The sequence below is a fragment of the Lactuca virosa genome, chromosome 3 (assembly GCF_052849685.1).
Source record: "Lactuca virosa cultivar CGN04683 chromosome 3, Lactuca_virosa_CGN04683_v6, whole genome shotgun sequence".
Classification (NCBI taxonomy): Eukaryota; Viridiplantae; Streptophyta; class Magnoliopsida; order Asterales; family Asteraceae; genus Lactuca; species Lactuca virosa.
Genome location: NC_136428.1, coordinates 289,740,476 through 289,759,503, shown reverse-complemented (window position 1 = coordinate 289,759,503; position 19,028 = coordinate 289,740,476). Strand labels below are relative to the sequence as shown.

Genomic DNA, 19,028 nt, shown 5'->3' with positions numbered 1-19,028 from the left:
CAATAATAACTCATAACACAAATAAGTAAGGGTACTTTGGGAAATCACCGTTCGGGCTCTGGCTGATTGTACATACTGCTCCTTCTCGTTTTCTCTTGGAAACTCTCGCTCGTTTTAGAAAAAAAAAATTATTTCTTTTGAAATTTTTTCTCAAATCCCCAGTTTGAGTCCAGACATACCCAAAGGTGTATCTGAATCCCTCAAACCAAGGCTCTGATACCAACTTGTAACACCGTAATTTTCAAACACAATAAAACACATGTCGTTTTTCCTCAAAACCACAAGTAACAATTTGTTGATACATTTTTTTATGATTGTTTATCACAAATCCAGGATCCTCCAAACGTAACTCTTGCTCTCGTATGTACAATCGAGCCGGTGCCTTCCCGATATCATGAAAAGTACCTGAAACACATATCACATAACACGGTAAGCACGGAGCTTAGTGAGTTCCCCAAAATACCACATACAACACATTAGCCACTCGAGGCTATCACTTTGTAAGACCCTCCGGTCAATGTGAATCCGTGGGACCCTCCAGTCCCATAACTATGATGGAACCTCCGGTCCTAACTCTGTGGACCCTCCAGTCCTAACTCTGTGGACCCTCCGGTCCTAACTCTATAAGCTCTGAGTAATACACAATATAAATCACAAAGAAATAATGCAGGATATCACAAATACACAGATAAGCACATAAGACATCTCAGTCACACACAAATACCATTCATGGTAAAGTATAGTAAGAAGACTCACCTCGCAAACAGGTGAGCAAATAACCTCGCGCTCGAATCTCGAACTAGCCTCCGCCTAACACAAAGGATGAATATCTCTAATTAATACTCTTTTCACGACTCAAATAACCGAAGGCTATTTTTTCTCTCTCTAACTCTTTGAAGTGGATAAAAGACCATTTTACCCCTCCATGGCCTCTATTACTCATATTGACCAAAACCCCAAAGTCAACAGAAGTCAAACTCAAATCAACAGTCCATGTTTGACCCGACTCGTTGAGTGCACTCTTGCGACTCGTCGAGTCCCCTCGTTTCCTCACAAGTCTCAAGAAAGTCCAGCTCAACTCGTCGAGTTGACCCCCAACTCGCCGAGTTATCGCACAATCAACCCATCAGGACAAACCCTCACCGACTCGTCGAGTCAGGCCATGGACTCGGCGAGTCCCTTCGATCAGATTCCTCATTCAGACGATTTAAGGCAGACCCATCACTCCAAACACTAGATCTACTATCCTATGGGTCGATTGTCACGTAACGCTGCAAGCTTTACGTTTAAACATGGCATATAAGACTCATAATGCCAATACATGCTCCCACAAGGGCTAGATGCACAAAAGCTAGACTCTAGCTCAATAAAGCTTGGATCCTTGGTCTCTCAAGTCCTTCTACAGTCCAGATCTGAGGTTTCACCCTAATGATATGCTCAAATAACTCATTGCCATGAATGGATGGGAGAAAATCCTCAAAATCTCCCTAAACTAAGATCTCACAAAGGAAAGGTCAAGATAGGAGCTTTTTTACCTTTGCACTGAAACTCACCACTAAAGAACTCTAGATCTATAGACCCTCCTTGATCAAACACACCAAGCTCTCCAAATCTCCTTCAAAGGATGCACAAAACCACTCAAATTAGCTCCTCACTCACTCTCTAGCTCTAATGGCGATTAGGGTTTGCTCTCAGGAGTGTAGGGTAACTGGTGAGGCGTAAATAGGGCATAAGTTCCCTTATATAGGCCCTAACCCCGAGAAATTAGGGTTTCTCTGCCCAGAACCTACTCGGCGAGTCGGTTCTCTGACTCGTCGAGTCCACTCGTGAATTCCACGCGAGCAACTCGATTCGACTCGGCGAGTTGGACCCTCAACTCGTCGAGTCTCTCCATAAATCTCAAGATTAAAATACACAATAATGTACCTGAAAATCCGAATGTTACAGAAGTGAGGCGATTGTCTGATAAGGAACTGCAATATAAACGAGTAAAAGGGATTTGTTTTCATTGTGACGAGAAATGGGGTGCCAGACATAAATGTAAGAAGAAATAACTCAGTGTGCTCTTACTACACGAAGATGAAACAAATGTGGAAGTCCAAACTGAGGATTTAGAGGAAGACTTGACCCCGATTAGCCCAGGGTCCCCTGTGTTGTCCGGAATTTGTTTGCACGCTGTTACACGTAATACAAACCCTAAGACTCTCAAGCTTATGGGAACAATCAAGGAAACTAAGGTGGTGGTACTCATTGACCCCGGCGCCACCCATAATTTCCTATCCCTGGCAACCGGGGTTTGGGGTCTTGTGAGGCACGGGAGAATCGGTAACCGGAAAGGGAAATTGCCAAAGGGTTATTCCACACCTTCAAGGCCTGGACATCCGGGAGGACTTCTTGTAACTTCCCAAAAATCATGACCAAAAAGTTCATTTTTATTTATTAATTAAAACGTAGATATCAAAAGCATTCCATCCAAAAACATAAGTCATAGTATCAAATCAGAGTATCATATCAAAACTCATATCCAACTATCATAGGGAAAACATCCCAGGCTAAACAAATGGTGTGTGCACTGCAGTCATCCCGAGCTCTTTCCCTTGCTACCGGAAGTACCTGAAACCAAAACTGAAAATTGTAAGCATGAAGCTTAGTGAGTCTCCCCAAAATACCACATACCATACACATAACATACATCTAGGAGATACGGTCCCTGCCCACACTCAGCTACTATGAGATACGGGCCCCACCCACACTCAGCTACTATGAGATACAGACATGTATCACACATACAACAAGTATAACTAAGCATATAAATATGTACCATATCAACTATCTATGAGATACAGGCCCCGCCCACACTCAGCTATTAATCAGACCACATATATGGGTCGTCCTTGGTGCTTTAGACCTGTTCCTACTGAAGGAAACTCACCTCAATGTCGTGAATAGCTGAAAGTCCCTACTCTGCAATCGGCTCTACTCACACCCTATACAGAACAACCTCTTAGATAACATTCCATACTCAAAAACCCTTCATGGGTCAACCTTGGTCAAAGTCAAAGTCAACATTCTGAGTTGACTCAACTCATCGGGTTGGTCCATCAACTCGTCGACTTCCATGAATCATAAACCTTGAAATCGCACTCCAACTCGTCGAGTTCTTTCATAACTCATCGAGTTCCTCCTATCTACTGAAATGGGAGTTCTCTAATGAACTCGTCGAGTCATCCTTGAACTCATCGAGTTTTTCCTTTAACAGAATTGGGACACTTCGTCCCAACTCGTCGAGTTCCTCTATGGACTCGATGAGTTCTTCAGTCTGTTAAGCCATCTTAATAGATTAAGCCCATAATCCTCAGATCTGGGCTTTATACTTCACCTACACACTGAAAAAGTCCTTTTAAGAGTAAATTTTCCAACTTTACCCATTAATACCCTCACTTAATGAGTCTAGCTCAAACCCTGACTCTTTAGGACCTAGATCTTGGTCCACAAGCCATCAATACTCCATACAAAGGCACATACACTAAGATCTGGACCCTAGATACTACATGAACACGTAAAGCTTCCACCTTTATCTCCATGCATGACCTTTTGAAGCTTAAAAGGCCAAAATGACATCCTATAGCTTGCATGCTGCTTAAATGGCCATAAAGTTTGCACCTTTATGCCATGAAAGCCCTCCATCCTTCCAGATCTGATGGTATACTCACTTGGGACGTCCATTTCCCAAAGGTCATGCTTTTTGAACCAAAACCCAATAATATGATAATAAGAAGATCTAAGAAGTTACTAAGCAAGTTTGAGACTTGCTTACCAGAAAACGATGAGAATGAAATTGAGTCTCTGGATCTACTAGCTTCTCGTTGAATCCTCTAGCTTCTTCTTCTTCCACAAGCTTCAAACACACAAAACTCTCTCAAGAATGGCTCAAAAACTCACACAAAGCATTAGGGTTTAGGACTTGGAGGCTGTAAACGAGGCTGGCATGAGGGGATTAAGATGCTTAAATAGGGTGCAAAACCCCGAAATTAGGGTTTCACTCTGGCAGTCCTACTCGTCAAGTTGAGGCTTCCAACTCGTCGAGTAGACTTCAAAACCCGCGTCCAAATTCATTCCCTACTCGACGAGTTTGGGGCCTTCAACTCGTCGAGTTTCTGCATAAAGATGAATAAAATTAAAATTTAAATACATACCAGGAACCCGGTGTTACACTTCTTACCCCTTACCTTGGGAAATTCGTATGTAATATTAGGCATTCAATGGTTGGAAAGCTAGGTGCGGTGACAACTAACTGGAAGACCCAAGTTATGAAGTTTCAAGTTGCATGGCAAGGAGTTACTCTCAAAGGAGATCCCTCACTGGAAAGGGCGAAGGCATCTCTAAAAACAATGATGAGAACCATTGGGAGGGGTGGGAGGAGGGTATTTGGTTCAGCTAAACCAATTGGAGGGACAACAACCTTCAAGCCTGATAAGAAATTACCCCCCATACTTGTTGCCACTACTACAACAATATGCTGTGGTTTTTTCATGGAAGGGAGGGTTGCCCCCTTTAAGGAACCATCAACATGCCATTAATCTCAAGGAAGGAACCGAGCCGGTATCGGTTCGACCTTATAGGTACTCTTATAGACAAAAGGCGGATATTGAAAGATTGCTGCATGACATGCTCAAGACTGGGATCATCCAGCCCTCTCGAAGCCTATTCGCCAGTCTGGTCTTGCTGGTTAAGAAGAAGGATGGGTCGTGGAGATTTTGTGTAGACTATCGGGCCCTTAACAAGGTCACGGTCAAGGACAAGTTCCCCATACCAGTGATCGGCGAATTGTTAGATGAGCTGCAAGGGTCAGAAGTTTTTTCCAAACTCGACTTGAAGTCGGGTTGCCACCAAATCCGTATGAAAGTGGAAGATATTCCAAAAACAGCATTTAGAACACATAAAGGGCATTATAAGTTTAATGTCATGCCTTTCGGCCTTACTAATGCTCCCGCCACCTTCCAGTCGGTCATGAATTAGATTTTTAAACCCCTTCTTCAAAAGTTCATGTTGGTTTTCTTCGACGACATCCTCATTTATAGTCGTGATGAAAGTCAGTACACTTTCCATTTGAAGATAGTTTTGGAGATATTGCAGTAACATGAGTTATATGCTAACCCAGCCAAGTGTGAATAGGGAAGACACAAAATAACTTACCTAGGCCATGTGATTTCAAAGCAAGGGGTGGTAGTTGATCCTGAAAAGTGAAGGCAATTGAAAATTGGCCAATTCCAAAAACCTTGCGGGAGTTAAGAGGGTTCCTTGGGCTCACCGGATATTATCGAAAATTTATTTCGGGATATGCAAGCATTGTTGTTCCACTGACAGATCAATTACGCAAGGACTGTTTTGGGTGGTTGCCTCAAGCCTCCATGGCTTTCAACACTCTCAAGGCAGCCCTCATTCAAGCACCCATCCTAGCCATGTCGGATTTTTCCAAGGTGTTCATCATTGAAACAGATGCTTCCGGGACGGGTCTTGGGGCAGTGTTGTTACAAGATCGCCACCCTATTGCCTTCTACATCCAAGTCTCGGGGGTTAAAAATAGACTGAAATCTATTTATGAAAAGAATTGATGGCCATTGTCTTGGCTGTCAAAACATGGATGCATTATTTAATGGGGCGACATTTCTTAATTAGAACCGACCAACGTAGCCTTAAATATTTGATGGAACAACGAGAGGTAGGGCCGGAATACCAAAAATGGATGTATAAATTGTTGGGCTTTGATTTCGAGATCCAGTACAAACCTGGAGCTACCAATAGAGTGGCAGATGCTCTTTCAAGAGAATTCAGGGAGTCAATTGAGGTGAATAATCTCACCTCTACTTGGACCCTTCCAGTGGAAGATTTGGATAAGGAAATAGTTGAAGATTCCTTTATTCAGCAATTAAAAAAGATATAGTTGAAGAAGGGAAACACCATGTGGGATACACAGTTGAGAATGGGCGATTGATGTATAAGGGGAGGTTGGTCATACCCCAGAAATCTGAGCTGGTCCCAAAGTTATTAAAAGAATTCCATGATTCGGTGGTGGGTGGGCATGCAGGGAACTCAGAACCTACCAGAGGTTGGCAGCAGAGTGGTATTGGGTGGGAATGAGGAAGAGCGTCCATAAACATGTCCAGACTTGTGTCGTATGTCAAACCCAAAAGTCGTTAACCACACACCCGACACGACTACTACATCCCTTACCAATACCAAGTCAAGTTTGGGACGAATTGTCCATGAATTTCATAGAAGGCCTCCCTAATTCATCTTGGTGGTGGTGGATCGGCTTACCAAATATGCTCACTTCATTGGAGTTAAACACCCTTTCTCAACAGCATCCATAGCATCCATTTTTATTAAAGAGGTGGTCCGTATACACGGGTTCCCATTTTCTTTTATCATTCTCTTGTGTAATTTGTGTTTTCATTCATTAATCCCAGAAGTATTGTTATCCCAACAGTTTGTGGTGTTATTTTTATCTTGAGAGAATTTGAGTTCATATCAGGTTCCTGGAGGTTGAACTAGATCGGGGTGTCATAACATTATTTACATGGCATGGAGGAAAGAGGTGGGTAAGATGTTGGGTCCTATAATAATAAACAATAAAAGATATAAATAAATAATAACAACCGGAAAATTAAAAATAATATTTATCAAGGGCAATATACTCATTTTATATTTTTATATCTTGTAGGGATGAAATATGTAAGTTTAAAAATAACAAGGGACAATACGTGTGAAAACGAAATATAGGGACAAAAAGCACAAATTGGGCCAAACCACGTGAATGATTCTTATAGGGTAAATTACACCAATCGTCCCTCGTGCATATGCCAGAAAGCGTGTTTAGTCCCTATTTTCAAAAATTAACTCGGACCGTCCCTCATGTCGTAAAAAGTTGCATGTTTCGTCCCTGGTGTCATAAAACGACTATTTTACCCTTATATTTTTCTTTTTTCATTTATTTATTATGTATTTCTTATTAACCTATTAAAAATTATATAATAAATTATTTTGGCCCACCCATTTTAGAATACCAGTTGACAATCCTTTTCGTATATTTAAAACCTACACCCAACCACCGCCCACCACTTATCATCGCCGCTCTGCCGGAAAACGCAACAATGTCAATGGACTTCCGACCACCTCTATAGACTCGAACAACCCTCTATATCCAATTACCATCCTCACTTCCCTAGAAACAACCAACATGTTAAATGACTTGACACGATCTACACAGTTGATGATGATGATGGTGTAGATTTAAAGCAGCATCGTAGATTGAGATGGTGGCGTGGATCTGAGACGATAAAGGTTTTCAAGTGAATAGGTGGTGATAACGGCTCTAGGGTTTCATGATCCACACCCTTTAAAACCTTCCTCTGAGACACATATGCAAGAATGTTGTATGAAGATCTTCTCTGGATGTTATTCTAGAGATCGTGTCAATGGTTTTGTTAGTCGGGGCACCAGATTCGTTATTCCGGCGGCAAGGATGTCACCGGATTTAATTTTCCGGCGACAAAGACTCGCCACATCTGTTTCTGTTCATCGGGGTTCCCACCACCACCACTATCATCTTGAATCACCATCGTCATCAAGGTAGGAACCGCCACCACACCACCATCAGCAGTTTCGCTGATGCCCTTCTTCTTTCTCCGCCTATCTTCTTCTTGTCCCACTCTCTGCGTCTCGATGGTAGATTTGAATTCCAGGTACGATTTATGGGTTTGATTTCGGGTTAGATTGTGGGTTTGGAAATCAGAACTATTTGGGTTTCAGGTTGAATCTTCGTTTGATTTTGATTTCTAATTGATTTCCAAATTCTAAAACCATTTGGTACATGTTTCAGATTTGGGAACTGCTTGTGAAAGGTGAAAATTGGGGTGGTCGGAGAAGAGCAGATCGGGAGAAGAGGATAACGAGTGTGTGGGGTGGGATGGGGTGGGGTGAGGGGTGTTGGGAGAGGGGTCCATTTACTTTTTAAATTTTAAATAAGAATAAAAATTATCAGATTAATTGAAAAATAAATACATAAGGGCATTATGGTCATTTTAAATATGGAACAGACTAAAACTACAACAAATTCTTCTTTGAGGGATGAACCGTGCAAATTTTAAACAAACAAGGGACGGTCCGAGTTAATTTTTGAAAATAAGGATTAAACACGCTTTCTGACATGTTCACGAGGGACGATTGGTGTAACTTACCCATTCTTATAAAATGAGTATATTATTTATCCTAAAATTTAGAAACTCTCAAACCTCATAATCATTCCAATAAATGCAAAAACATTGTATCGTCACAATAATTTTAAAAAACCATTGTTCCTAATTGAAAATGTAGGGCTTGATGAGGGAAAACCCTGTTTTATTCAGTTATTTATTTATTTATTATTATTAATTTTTTTTTACAATAAATAAAAAATACCCAATAATGCTCTAGCTGATCAAACCCCTTAAATAAAAGGAGAAACAGCTTTTAGCATCTTATTTACAGCTTCTATTCCTTGATTGATTTAAAGGAAATGAACAGTCATTTCTGTCTCACTGCCTCCGTATCTTTTGAGCTTTTTTTGCATTTCGTGTCCATTTTAAGTGGACATGCTTGCAAGAAAACTGAGTGCATAGATTGACATTTGATGTGGTTTCACTTTCTTCTTTGTCTGGAGTAAAATGAGTAAATCGGCCTATGCATCTCATGTTTTGGACAAAAAAATAATAATATCTGTTTAGTTTATTCTTTTAGGAAAAGCTTTTGAAGACTACATGATTCTGTTGGATACACTCAAATCAATCACTTGAATCAATTCCAAAATTGGCTCTTGTTTTGATGAAGATGAATGCCATGAAAAAAGCTCACAACGAAGCTCATGCAACAATGGAGGCGACTTCTCAACAACCCTCTTCACATGTTCAATAGCAATACTAAACTCTCCAGCATCCACAAGACATTTTAGCAAGATCATGTTGTACTCCAAATGTTCTATAGCACATGTATAATCATCCACCAACTTTGAAGCAAAAATAAATTCACCTGCAAACAAATAAAATAAACCGTCTGAATGAAACTAAATCACCATTTTGCCCTTGCATTCCAAAAAAACAAATTTCACAGTATTCAACAAGTTTATGGTGAGACTAGAAAATAAGATAAACAAACAGGTAAAGGGTTAGTGCCATGTTTTTTGGTTCAACAAATCAAGTCAAAAAGGAGTAAAACTCAAAGAGCTAATGTAATAAAAGCCCTTAAGTATTCAACAAATATTCGGTTTTACCCTTTGGCGTCTTTTGGGTTCGCTAAAGCCGGAAGTTTGTGTAAGATTTTTCATTTTTGCCCTTTTAGCAGGTTACCCGTTTACTAACAGGTTACCTACACACGTGGCTTGAAAACTTAAGGGTAAAACCGAGTATTTTTTGAAAACTTAAAAGCTTTTATGACATTAGCCTAAAAAAATATAAAAACATTTTTTATGTATTGTAAACATAAAGATATATATATATATATATATATATATATATATATATATATATATATATATATATATATATATATATATATATATATACACACACACACGCATGTTTTTTATATGTATAAAAACGTTTTTATATATTTTTAGGCTAATATCATAAAAGCCCTTGAATTTTAAAAAAATATTCGGTTTTACGCTTAAGTTTTCAAGCCACGTGTGTAGGCAACCTGTTAGTAAACGAGTAACCTGCTAAAAGAGCAAAAATGAAAAATCTTATACAAACTTTCGGCTTTAGTGAACCCAAAAGACGCCAAAGGGTAAAACCGAATATTTCTTGAAAACTTAAGGGCTTTTATGACATTAGCCCAAACTCAAACCATTGAAATTTCAGTAAGTACCTTCTCTACAAAGATAAAGAACGAACTTTCCCAATATACCCTTCGCAATCTCTGCATCATGTTCGAAAGACTTGTTAAACACTTCAAGAGCGGTTTCAACTTCATTTTCTTGACAAAGCCCTTTAATTAGAACAACATAAGTTATTTCATCGGGCAGCACTCCTCTCTCCAACATCTGCCCGAAAACCCTATGACCCTCTTTCACCTGCCCGATTTCGGACAACTTTTGGATCAAAATATTGTAACTTTTCAAATTGGGTTCACATCCATTTGCAAACATTTCATCCCATAATCGTTTAGCAGGGCGAATCATATCTTCCTTACAACAACCTTCCATAACATGATTATAACATGAAATATCTGGACCTAACCCTTTTGTCTTCATCTCTTGAAGAATCTCATATGCTTCTTTCACTCTTCCCGCTTTACAAAAGTACAAAATCATCACATTATATCTTTCAATATCTACAAAATACTCGTTGTCTGATAGAATCTTGAAAATTTCCACTAATTCGTTATGGTTTCCATGTTTACATAAGTTTCTACACAAATTGTTGAGTGTAAGAAGAGTGGGGAATCTTTCGTTTGAAATTAAGGATTTGAAGAACATCAATGCGGATTGAGGGTTGTTGGTTGATACTGATCCTATTAATGTGTTGAGAACATCATCTTCAATTGGGAAATTCCCGTTTATAATTATTTCACCTAAATCTTTGGCTTCAGAAATTAGTCTTTCGGAAATTAATTGAAATATGAAGTTTTTGTAATCGCTTGTTCTTGGTGCAACCCCAAGCTTTCTCTTCATCTTCAAGACTTTCTCCACTTCGACTACATTCCCTGTTTCTCTAAGGGCTTCTGCAACGACTCTGTATGCCATGAAATCAGGTTTGCAGTCTCTTTTTCTTAATATATCGAGCATATACATAGCTTCATGCACCCTACTCTCTAAACACAACCCGTGAAGAATCAAAAGTGCAAGAATCGAACCGTTTACACTTGAATTTTGGTTTTGGATGGTATCCACGAAGCTCAGAGTTTTATCTAGTTCAGCCGTTCTGCTAAATCTCCATAGAAAAACACCAATCCCAAGTGTAGAGAAACGAATATCTCTTGTGATCATTTCATCGAACACTTGGTGGGCATAACTCAAATTCCCAGTACAAGAAAGAGCCGCAAGTAGCGAATTACAGGTATCAGGACCAATATCAGAAATCAAGAATCTAACATCACTGAATACCGAAAACGCGTTGAGAGGTTTTCTTGCGGCGATATGTGATGAGATTACCGAACGATAGACGGAAGAATTGAGTTGAATTTTGAGAGTTTTGATTTGCTTCATGAGCGTATCAACAGCGGTGGATTGGCGGGAGATGGAGAGGGATTTGAGGATGGATTGATAGGAAATGGAAGTGTGGGTGAATCCTGGTTGCTGAGAAGCCCAGTTGAAGAAGCCGAGTGCGAGTGAATGGCGGTGGATGAGGAAAGGGTCGATGACTCGGGAAACGAGTGTTGGGTTGAGGGAGTGTCGGCAACCGATTCCATGGAGGGTTTGTTCGAGTACCGGAGTCCATGTCCGTGGTGCTGCAGATTGATCGGCGGCGGTGATCAGTGCTCTGCTTATCCGGTTAGCTAATTCGCTTGTTGAATGTTTCATATGCATGTGCATAACAGAGCAATGATGCAATTAGCCGTTTTAAACTGCTGCTTCCTATGCTAAAGAGTAATACCTGGCAACAACTATGAAAAATACTACTATAATTAAATTCAAAATACATTTATTATGGAAATTATTAATGCATTTCAAATTTAATTACGGTAATATTCGTTATAATTAACGTATTTTACATTTAATTATGGTAATATTTGTCATTAATTAATACTTCTTATATGTGCCCTTAGGACACATATTAGAAAATCTCATAGAAAATAACCAACCTACGGTTTTGCAATTCATGTCTTTTATGTCTTGAATAGCATCTACCTAACAAATAAAAATTTTTGTTTGATCAATGTCATTTTTTGAAACATTAAATTTTTATTTTTATTTAATTGCAACATCAATATATCCATTAATGACAACGCGACAACTATAAATTCGTTTATTCCTTCTTTATTTTGCTAAATTTAAAGACTTATTTACAGAAGTTTACATTGTATAATTACAATGATTGATATGAACTTTTTTCTTTTATTAAACTAATGTAATACATTGGTCTCACTCCTAGTTTGAAAATAAAATTGATTTTTTTTAGGAGTATTATTTATATTATTGTTGTCAAATAAACTATTAATATTGATCTTAGGCTATATGGAATGTGCTAATGTGATATGTACTCGGCACAAAACATGCCATCAGCTTGGCATCACGAGTTTGGTGTCAATTCAGTGAAATAGAGAATTTGGCGTAAAAGATCCCAATGGGATTGATTGAATATATATATGAATATGAGTACAAGATAACAATTATCCCTTATAATTAGGATCTATCTATACAACAGGATATATCCTATATTCAAAACCTTTTATCTAATCTGTTTACATTCCCCCTCAATCTTAATCGTGTTGGTTTGAGACGATCCAACATATTGCGTGTTGTTGGCTTTGTAAATTCATCTGCAATTTGATCGTTTGAGGATATGAAACGAACATCAAGAGCACCCATTGCCACCTTTTCTCTAACAAAGTGAAAATCAACTTCAATGTGTTTGGTTCGTGCATGAAAAACTGGATTACCTGTTAAGTACGTAGCCCCCAAGTTATCACACCATAACACAGGTGGTCGCATTTGACGAATACCAAGCTCCTTAAGTAAGGACTGTATCCATATAGCTTATGTTGTACCATTAGCTAAAGCCTTGTACTCAGCTTCTGTGCTGGACCGAGACACCGTGGGCTGTTTCCTTGAACTCCATGAAATTAAATTTGGGCCGAAAATACTGCAAAACCTCCGGTAGACCTTCGATAGTCTAAGCAGCCTGCCCAATCCGCATATGTGAATATACTCAGAAGTGTAGAGTTGGACTTCTAGATGCGAAGACCTGTATTTGTCGTGCCTTTAACATATCTCAATATTCGTTTTACTGCCTCCCAATGTACATTTGTAGGTTTCGAGAGGTATTGGCACACCTTATTTACAGCAAAAGAAATATTTGGTCGTGTTAGGGTGAGATACTGCAGACCTCCCACCATGCTTCTGTATTTGAAAATTTCATCATCACTTAGTGGTGTTCCATAGTTAAGAGAAAGCTTTTCAGTCACTGACATGGGAGTTGAAACGCTTTTACAATTCACCATATTGGCATGTTTTAAAAGATCAGATGCATATTTGTGTTGCATCAAGGTAATTCCCCCTGAATTGTGAGCGACTTCAACTCCCAATAAATAGCGAAGTCGACCAAGGTCTTTGAGAGGAAAGGATAAAGATAAGGCACGGAGGAGGCGATCGACTGCTTGTTGAGAGGAACCAGCAATGATAATATCATCAACATAAACGAGCATATAGATAGTAGTGTCACCTTGATGAAACAGAAAGAGTGAAGAATCGGCTTTGGACGAGCAAAATCCAAGTTGGTGCAATTTGACACTAAGCCGAGAGAACCAGGATCTTGGTGATTGTTTAAGACCATAAAGTGCTTTGTTTAGTTTGTACACATGGCGGGGTCGTTTGGAATCCTCAAAACCAGGAGGTTGCTGCATATAGACTTCCTCATTTAGAAACCCATGAAGAAAGGCATTATTGACATCAACATGACGAAGGTGCCACCCAAGAGAAATTGCTATAGAAAGAATCAACCTAACTGTTGTAGGTTTCACAACAGGGCTGAAAGTATCTTGATAATCCACACCATATTGTTGTGCAAAACCACGCGCAACCAAACGGGCTTTGTGCTTGTCAATAGACCCATCGGGGTGTTGTTTAAGTTTAAAGATCCCCTTGCAGCCAACCATATTAATACCAGCAGGTCTGGGAACGAAAGTCCATGTATTGTTCTTCTGAAGAGCATCAAATTCAGCCTTCATAGCGGTACGCCAAGCTGGTTGAGACAGAGCCATTCGATAGGAGGTTGGTTTAGCAAAAAATGCACGTTTCTGAGGATCATAACGAATGGTGCCATCAGTAAAAGTCTTAGGGAAATTTTTACCAGCCCGGCCTCGAGTAGTAACACCAGGGAAGGATGAGTCAGGAGCTGTGGATGAAATATCAGTGGTAACCGGTGGTGTGGGAGAGAAAGTTTGTGTAACAGGTGGTGGCGTGGGCATTTGTATGCTGACAAAGGGTGATAACAGATCTGGTGTAACATGCACGGTTGGAGATGATGCCAAATCGTGATCATTTACTCGTATAGTTGGAAGAGGTTGGTCTTGATTAGTGACATGCTGTGAATTTTGTGATGGGAAGACCTGTTTCGGTGGTGTAGTTGCATGTAAATTGTTAGACAATAAAAGTGACAGGTCATAATTTCGCATATGATCATTCACAATGGCCGGTTCAGTTTGAGGGAACGAATATGCTTTTGACATGAGGGGAGGTGTAGTGAAACGTGATGAGTTAGTAAAGGGAAAACGAGACTCATCAAAAATGACATCCCGGGATATATATATCCGACCATTACTTCTATCAAGACACTTGTACCCTTTATGCATGGAACTATACCCAAGAAAGACACATAACTTTGACCGAAACTCAATCTTGTGAGTATTGTATTTTCGAAGAGATGGCCAACAGGCACAACCAAAAGTACGCAAAAAGGAATAATCGGGATTAATATTTAGTAGACATGTTATGGGTGTAGTATTATTTAGGAGACGACTAGGCATCCGGTTTATAAGATAAGAGGCAGTCAGAAAAGCCTCATCCCAAAAACAAATAGGAAGAGATGAATGAGCTAAGAGAGCTAAACCAGTTTCAACAATGTGACGATGTTTACGCTCTGCTATGCCATTTTTCTCAGAATTGTGAGGGCACGACACTCGGTGAGTGATTCCTGAGTTTTGAAAGTATTTATGAAGTTTATGGTATTCACCTCCCCAGTCAGATTGAACAGCACGAATTTTAGTATTTAACAATCGCTCAACATGATTTTGAAAATTGTAAAAAATTTGCTCAACATCGGACTTATTCTTAATAAGGTAGATCCAAGTATAACAACTAAAATCATCTAAAAACTAACATAATATTTAAAACCTCCACTAGATGTTTGAGCAGGTCCCCAAACATCGGTATGAACAAGTTCAAGTGGGGAAGTGGTTACACGAACATAACGACTATAAGGGAGTTTATGACTCTTAGCACACTGACAAGCATCACAAACAGTTGACTCATTATTATAGACACATTCTAATTTATTTGACTTTAGAATTGACTTGACAATTGTTGGAGTAGGATGACCGAGACGCTGATGCTATTGAGATGGTGAGACTTTAACACTTGACGCAGACTTTGAAGAATTACTAGAAGGAAAGCGATTGACTGGTACTGGATAGAGACCTCCTTTGCTTCTACCGAGTAGAAGCGTTTTCTTCGTGACCATGTCCTTAACAAAAAACCAATTAGGATAAAACTCAATGAAAACATTATTATCGGAAGTGAGTTTATGAGCAGATAAAAGATGCTTGTTGATATTAGGGACATGTAAGATGTTTTTGATAGCAAGAGATCAACCTAAACCGGGAATTATAGAATGACCAATATGAGAAATTGAAAAACCTGCTCCATTTGCTACTTGAACTTGATCCTTCCCATGGTAGCGCTCTTGAATAGTCAGACGATCAAGATCACTTGTAAGGTGATCTGTGGCTCCTGTATCAATGTACCAGCTTGATTCTGGGTTGTACCCTCCTGTGGTCACACTATTTCCACTACGATACTCCTCAGGTTGATATGCATGATTGAACCTGTTACGATAGTTCAATGTAGTGTGACCTGGTATGCTACATACCTGACATCGTAGGCCGCAATTATTTCTGCCACGTCCACGACCACTGCCACCGCGATAGTTATTTCGCTGATTGGAGTTATTATGCCCATTATTGTTGTTGCGACGAGGGGCATTGGGTTCATGCCTAATGGCATTGTTGGCTGATGAAGTATACTCCACTGTAGTGTTCATAGAGGTTGCTTGTGCTTCATGTGCAATTAAATAAGAGTAGAACTCTGGAAGAGTTACCTTCCGCTCATTGCTTAGAATAGTAATAGCAGTAAAAAGATCACTGTGTCCAGGCCCCAAGCCGGCTAGTATGTAACCAATCACTTCTTCATCACTCATAGGTTGACCAATGTTTGCCATGGTGTTAGCAAAACTTGTCATCTTCTGGTAATACTCGGCTGCACTCATGTCTCCTTTTCTTGTTGTGGATAGTTGAGTACGAATCTGAATAGAGTTTCCTGGATGTTGTGCAGAAAACATGGTGTGGAGGGTTGTCCACAATTCCTTTGCAGTATTAGTGCAGCGGATGAGTTGAGGGAGAACCTCTTCTGTCATCGAGGAAAGAAGGCCTCCAACCACAGCCTGATCTTGAATAGCCCATGTATCATAGTCTGGGTTTGGCGATTCCCTGGCAGCATCACCGGTTCCCGTAGTTATCTTTTCCGGAGGAGCACGTATGGTTCCATCAAGATGTCTAAAGAGATGAACACCTCGTAAGATAGGAACAACTTGAGCTTTCCACAGTAAGAAATTGGTGCGGGTTAACTTACATGAAACAGCAGTGGCAATAGTGGAAGATTTTATGGGAGCAGACATTGTAGAGATATCCTTTGGCGAGGAAGACCAAAGAACCTGTAACACCCGGATTTCCAGGTATATTATTTTAATTATTTATTTTTGTGAATCATTGATCTACTCGACGAGTTGGTGCTATAACTCGTCAAGTAGAAGCAGGGTGGCCACGTAAGTTTAATGAACTACTCGACGAGTCCAAGAGTAGACTCGCCGAGTAGGCGCTGTGGGTGGAAAACCTAAATCCCCAGGCCTGTGCCCTATTTAAGGGACCTTATGGCCCTCATTTGCGGCCACCATCACCCTTGAGAGCACCAGAGCACCTGAGAGCGTTGTGAGAGAGAGAGAGAGAGGAGCCGTTTTCATCATTCTAAGTGCGATTTTTGCAAGAAAGAAGGAAGGAGGGCAAGTAGGGAAGATTGAGGAGCTCATATCTACCACCATTTGATCAGAAGAGGCTGCTAGAGGTATTAATCTGTGCTCAATCTCGTGTATTTGGTGATCTACTTGAATCTAGGGTTTTCTTATGCCTTCTTTAGCTTGGATTCGAAGTATGTGAGGTCCCAAGGTGGAGTTCTTCTTAGATCTGGACCTTAAGAGGTCCAGAGAGTCCTATCTATCTTGCTTTATGCTATTCCATTAGAGATATGAACCTAGGTTGCCATTTTAGAGGCTATTTCGCCAAAAGAAGCTTTATGGACGTTGCATGAGTGTAAAGGTCGGACCTTTACGTGATTTTTGGGTATGGTAAGGTCAGATCTATAGGTTAGAGAAACAGATCTGACCTCAGAATGTCATTTGAGTGTTGCCATGGAAGGGACTCACCGAGTCCATTAGTGCACTCGACGAGTCGAGTCGGGGTTGCCCCGCGATTCATGACCAGTGGTAACCGTCGAGTGAAAAGTTGACTCGACGAGTCGAGTGGAGATCTATGAGGATTCGGAAGATGCCTGGACTCGCCGAGTCACACGAGTGTACTCGACGAGTCTGGTCAAAGTTTGACTGTTGACTTGAGTTGACTTCAGTTGACCTTAGAATTTTGGTGAAGCTGATTCTAGAGAGAGGTCTGGGAGGGGTAGAATGGTCTTTTACCCACTCCTTAGAAATGAGGACAAGAGAAAGTATTGATTAGAAATGCTATTATGTTAATAGGAGGAGGCTAGGTCGGGTTATCGAGCACGAGAGGTTATCCGACATCGTACGAGGTGAGTCTTCTCACTATACTGTATGCTGTTATATGATATGGGTGCGTTATGTATGTTATGAATGCTCAGGACCGGAAGGTCATTATGATATGGACCGGAAGGTCAAGATGATATGGACCGGAAGGTCATTACGGGTAGGACCGGAAGGTCTACCAGGGTTGTGGGACGGAAGTCCTCTGAGACACAGTGACCGGAAGGTCTTATAGCCTTGAGTGGCGTATGTGCGTATGTGGTATTTTGGGGAACTCACTAAGCATTTATGCTTACAGTTGTTGTGTTATGTGTTTCAGGTACTAGCGAGGATCGCGGGAAGGCGCCGTCATGATTCGTACACACTCATGGAGTTTATGTCTTGAGATTCTGGGATATGTTTTTGTTATGATAACAATGGATACATTATGTTTGACATTATCTTATGAATAAAAGTATGTTTTAAAAATGAAAAATTGTTTTGGAAATTTACGTTGTTACAAGTTGGTATCAGAGCCTTGGTTTGAGGGATTCGGATGCACCTTCGGGTGTATTTGAACTCAAACTGAGGATTTCAGAAAGTTTTTCATAAAAAGGAACAATTTTTCTAAAAAAGTAAAAGACTTTGAGAAAAGCAGAAAGGAGCAGTGTTTACGATCAGCCAGCGCCCGAACGGTGATTTCTCAAAATACCCTTACATTATGTGTTATGAGTTATGATATGTTACGCATGCTAAAGTAGGCTAGGTATTCATATTAGGACTAGAGTGGCCTGATTTGTGATGCCTTAGCCTAGGAAGATTTCTGCTGCTATGAGATGCTTGAGAGTGAGTAGGTAGCAGTGAGGAGCTTATGAGAGGTCTACCGAAGGGTAGCCTATACTAGCGAGATGTAGAGTACTTGTGATCTGGGATCCTAGGAGGAGGACTTGGGGTGAATACTGATGCGGTGTGGACGGTAGTATAGGGCCCGTACTACTGAAGACACCGGATCAGTGCGCAGTCCAAGTAAGAATCCTTAGGGTACTAGGGGACAAGTAGGGTTGAGTGATCGAGTGCGAGTATGCTCGAGCGAGTCTCTGATATTTTTATGTTGTATTTCAGAGACATCATGGTTGGGACACGCCACAGACTTGAGACGAGCGGCGTGAGTGACGAGGAGCTTCGTCAGATGATCCATGATGAGGTGGCTGCGGCAATCCGAGCTGAGATTCCGGAGATGTTTGGGTCTAT

The 19,028-nt window shown here is 40.4% G+C and overlaps 1 protein-coding gene across 1 annotated transcript; it reads right to left on the bottom strand.

Annotated features, from left to right (window-relative positions):
- Nucleotides 1-8,706: 8,706 nt before the first annotated feature.
- LOC145167254 (Tetratricopeptide repeat (TPR)-like superfamily protein) lies at nt 8,707-11,601 on the bottom strand. The gene is made up of 2 exons (XM_079086386.1): nt 9,904-11,601; nt 8,707-9,066 (listed from the first exon to the last, which is right to left on the bottom strand). Exons 1-2 carry the CDS (start codon nt 11,567-11,569, stop codon nt 8,795-8,797), a joined length of 1,938 nt encoding a protein of 645 aa, XP_078942512.1. The 5' UTR covers nt 11,570-11,601; the 3' UTR covers nt 8,707-8,794.
- Nucleotides 11,602-19,028: the final 7,427 nt, after the last annotated feature.

Coding starts and splice junctions, on each gene's coding strand:
- LOC145167254 (XM_079086386.1), bottom strand. CDS start 11,569: ATGCACATGCATATGAAACATTCAACAAGCGAATTAGCTAACCGGATA. Junction 9,067..9,903: donor TCTTTATCTTTGTAGAGAAG/GTACTTACTGAA, acceptor ATTTGTTTGCAG/GTGAATTTATTTTTGCTTCA.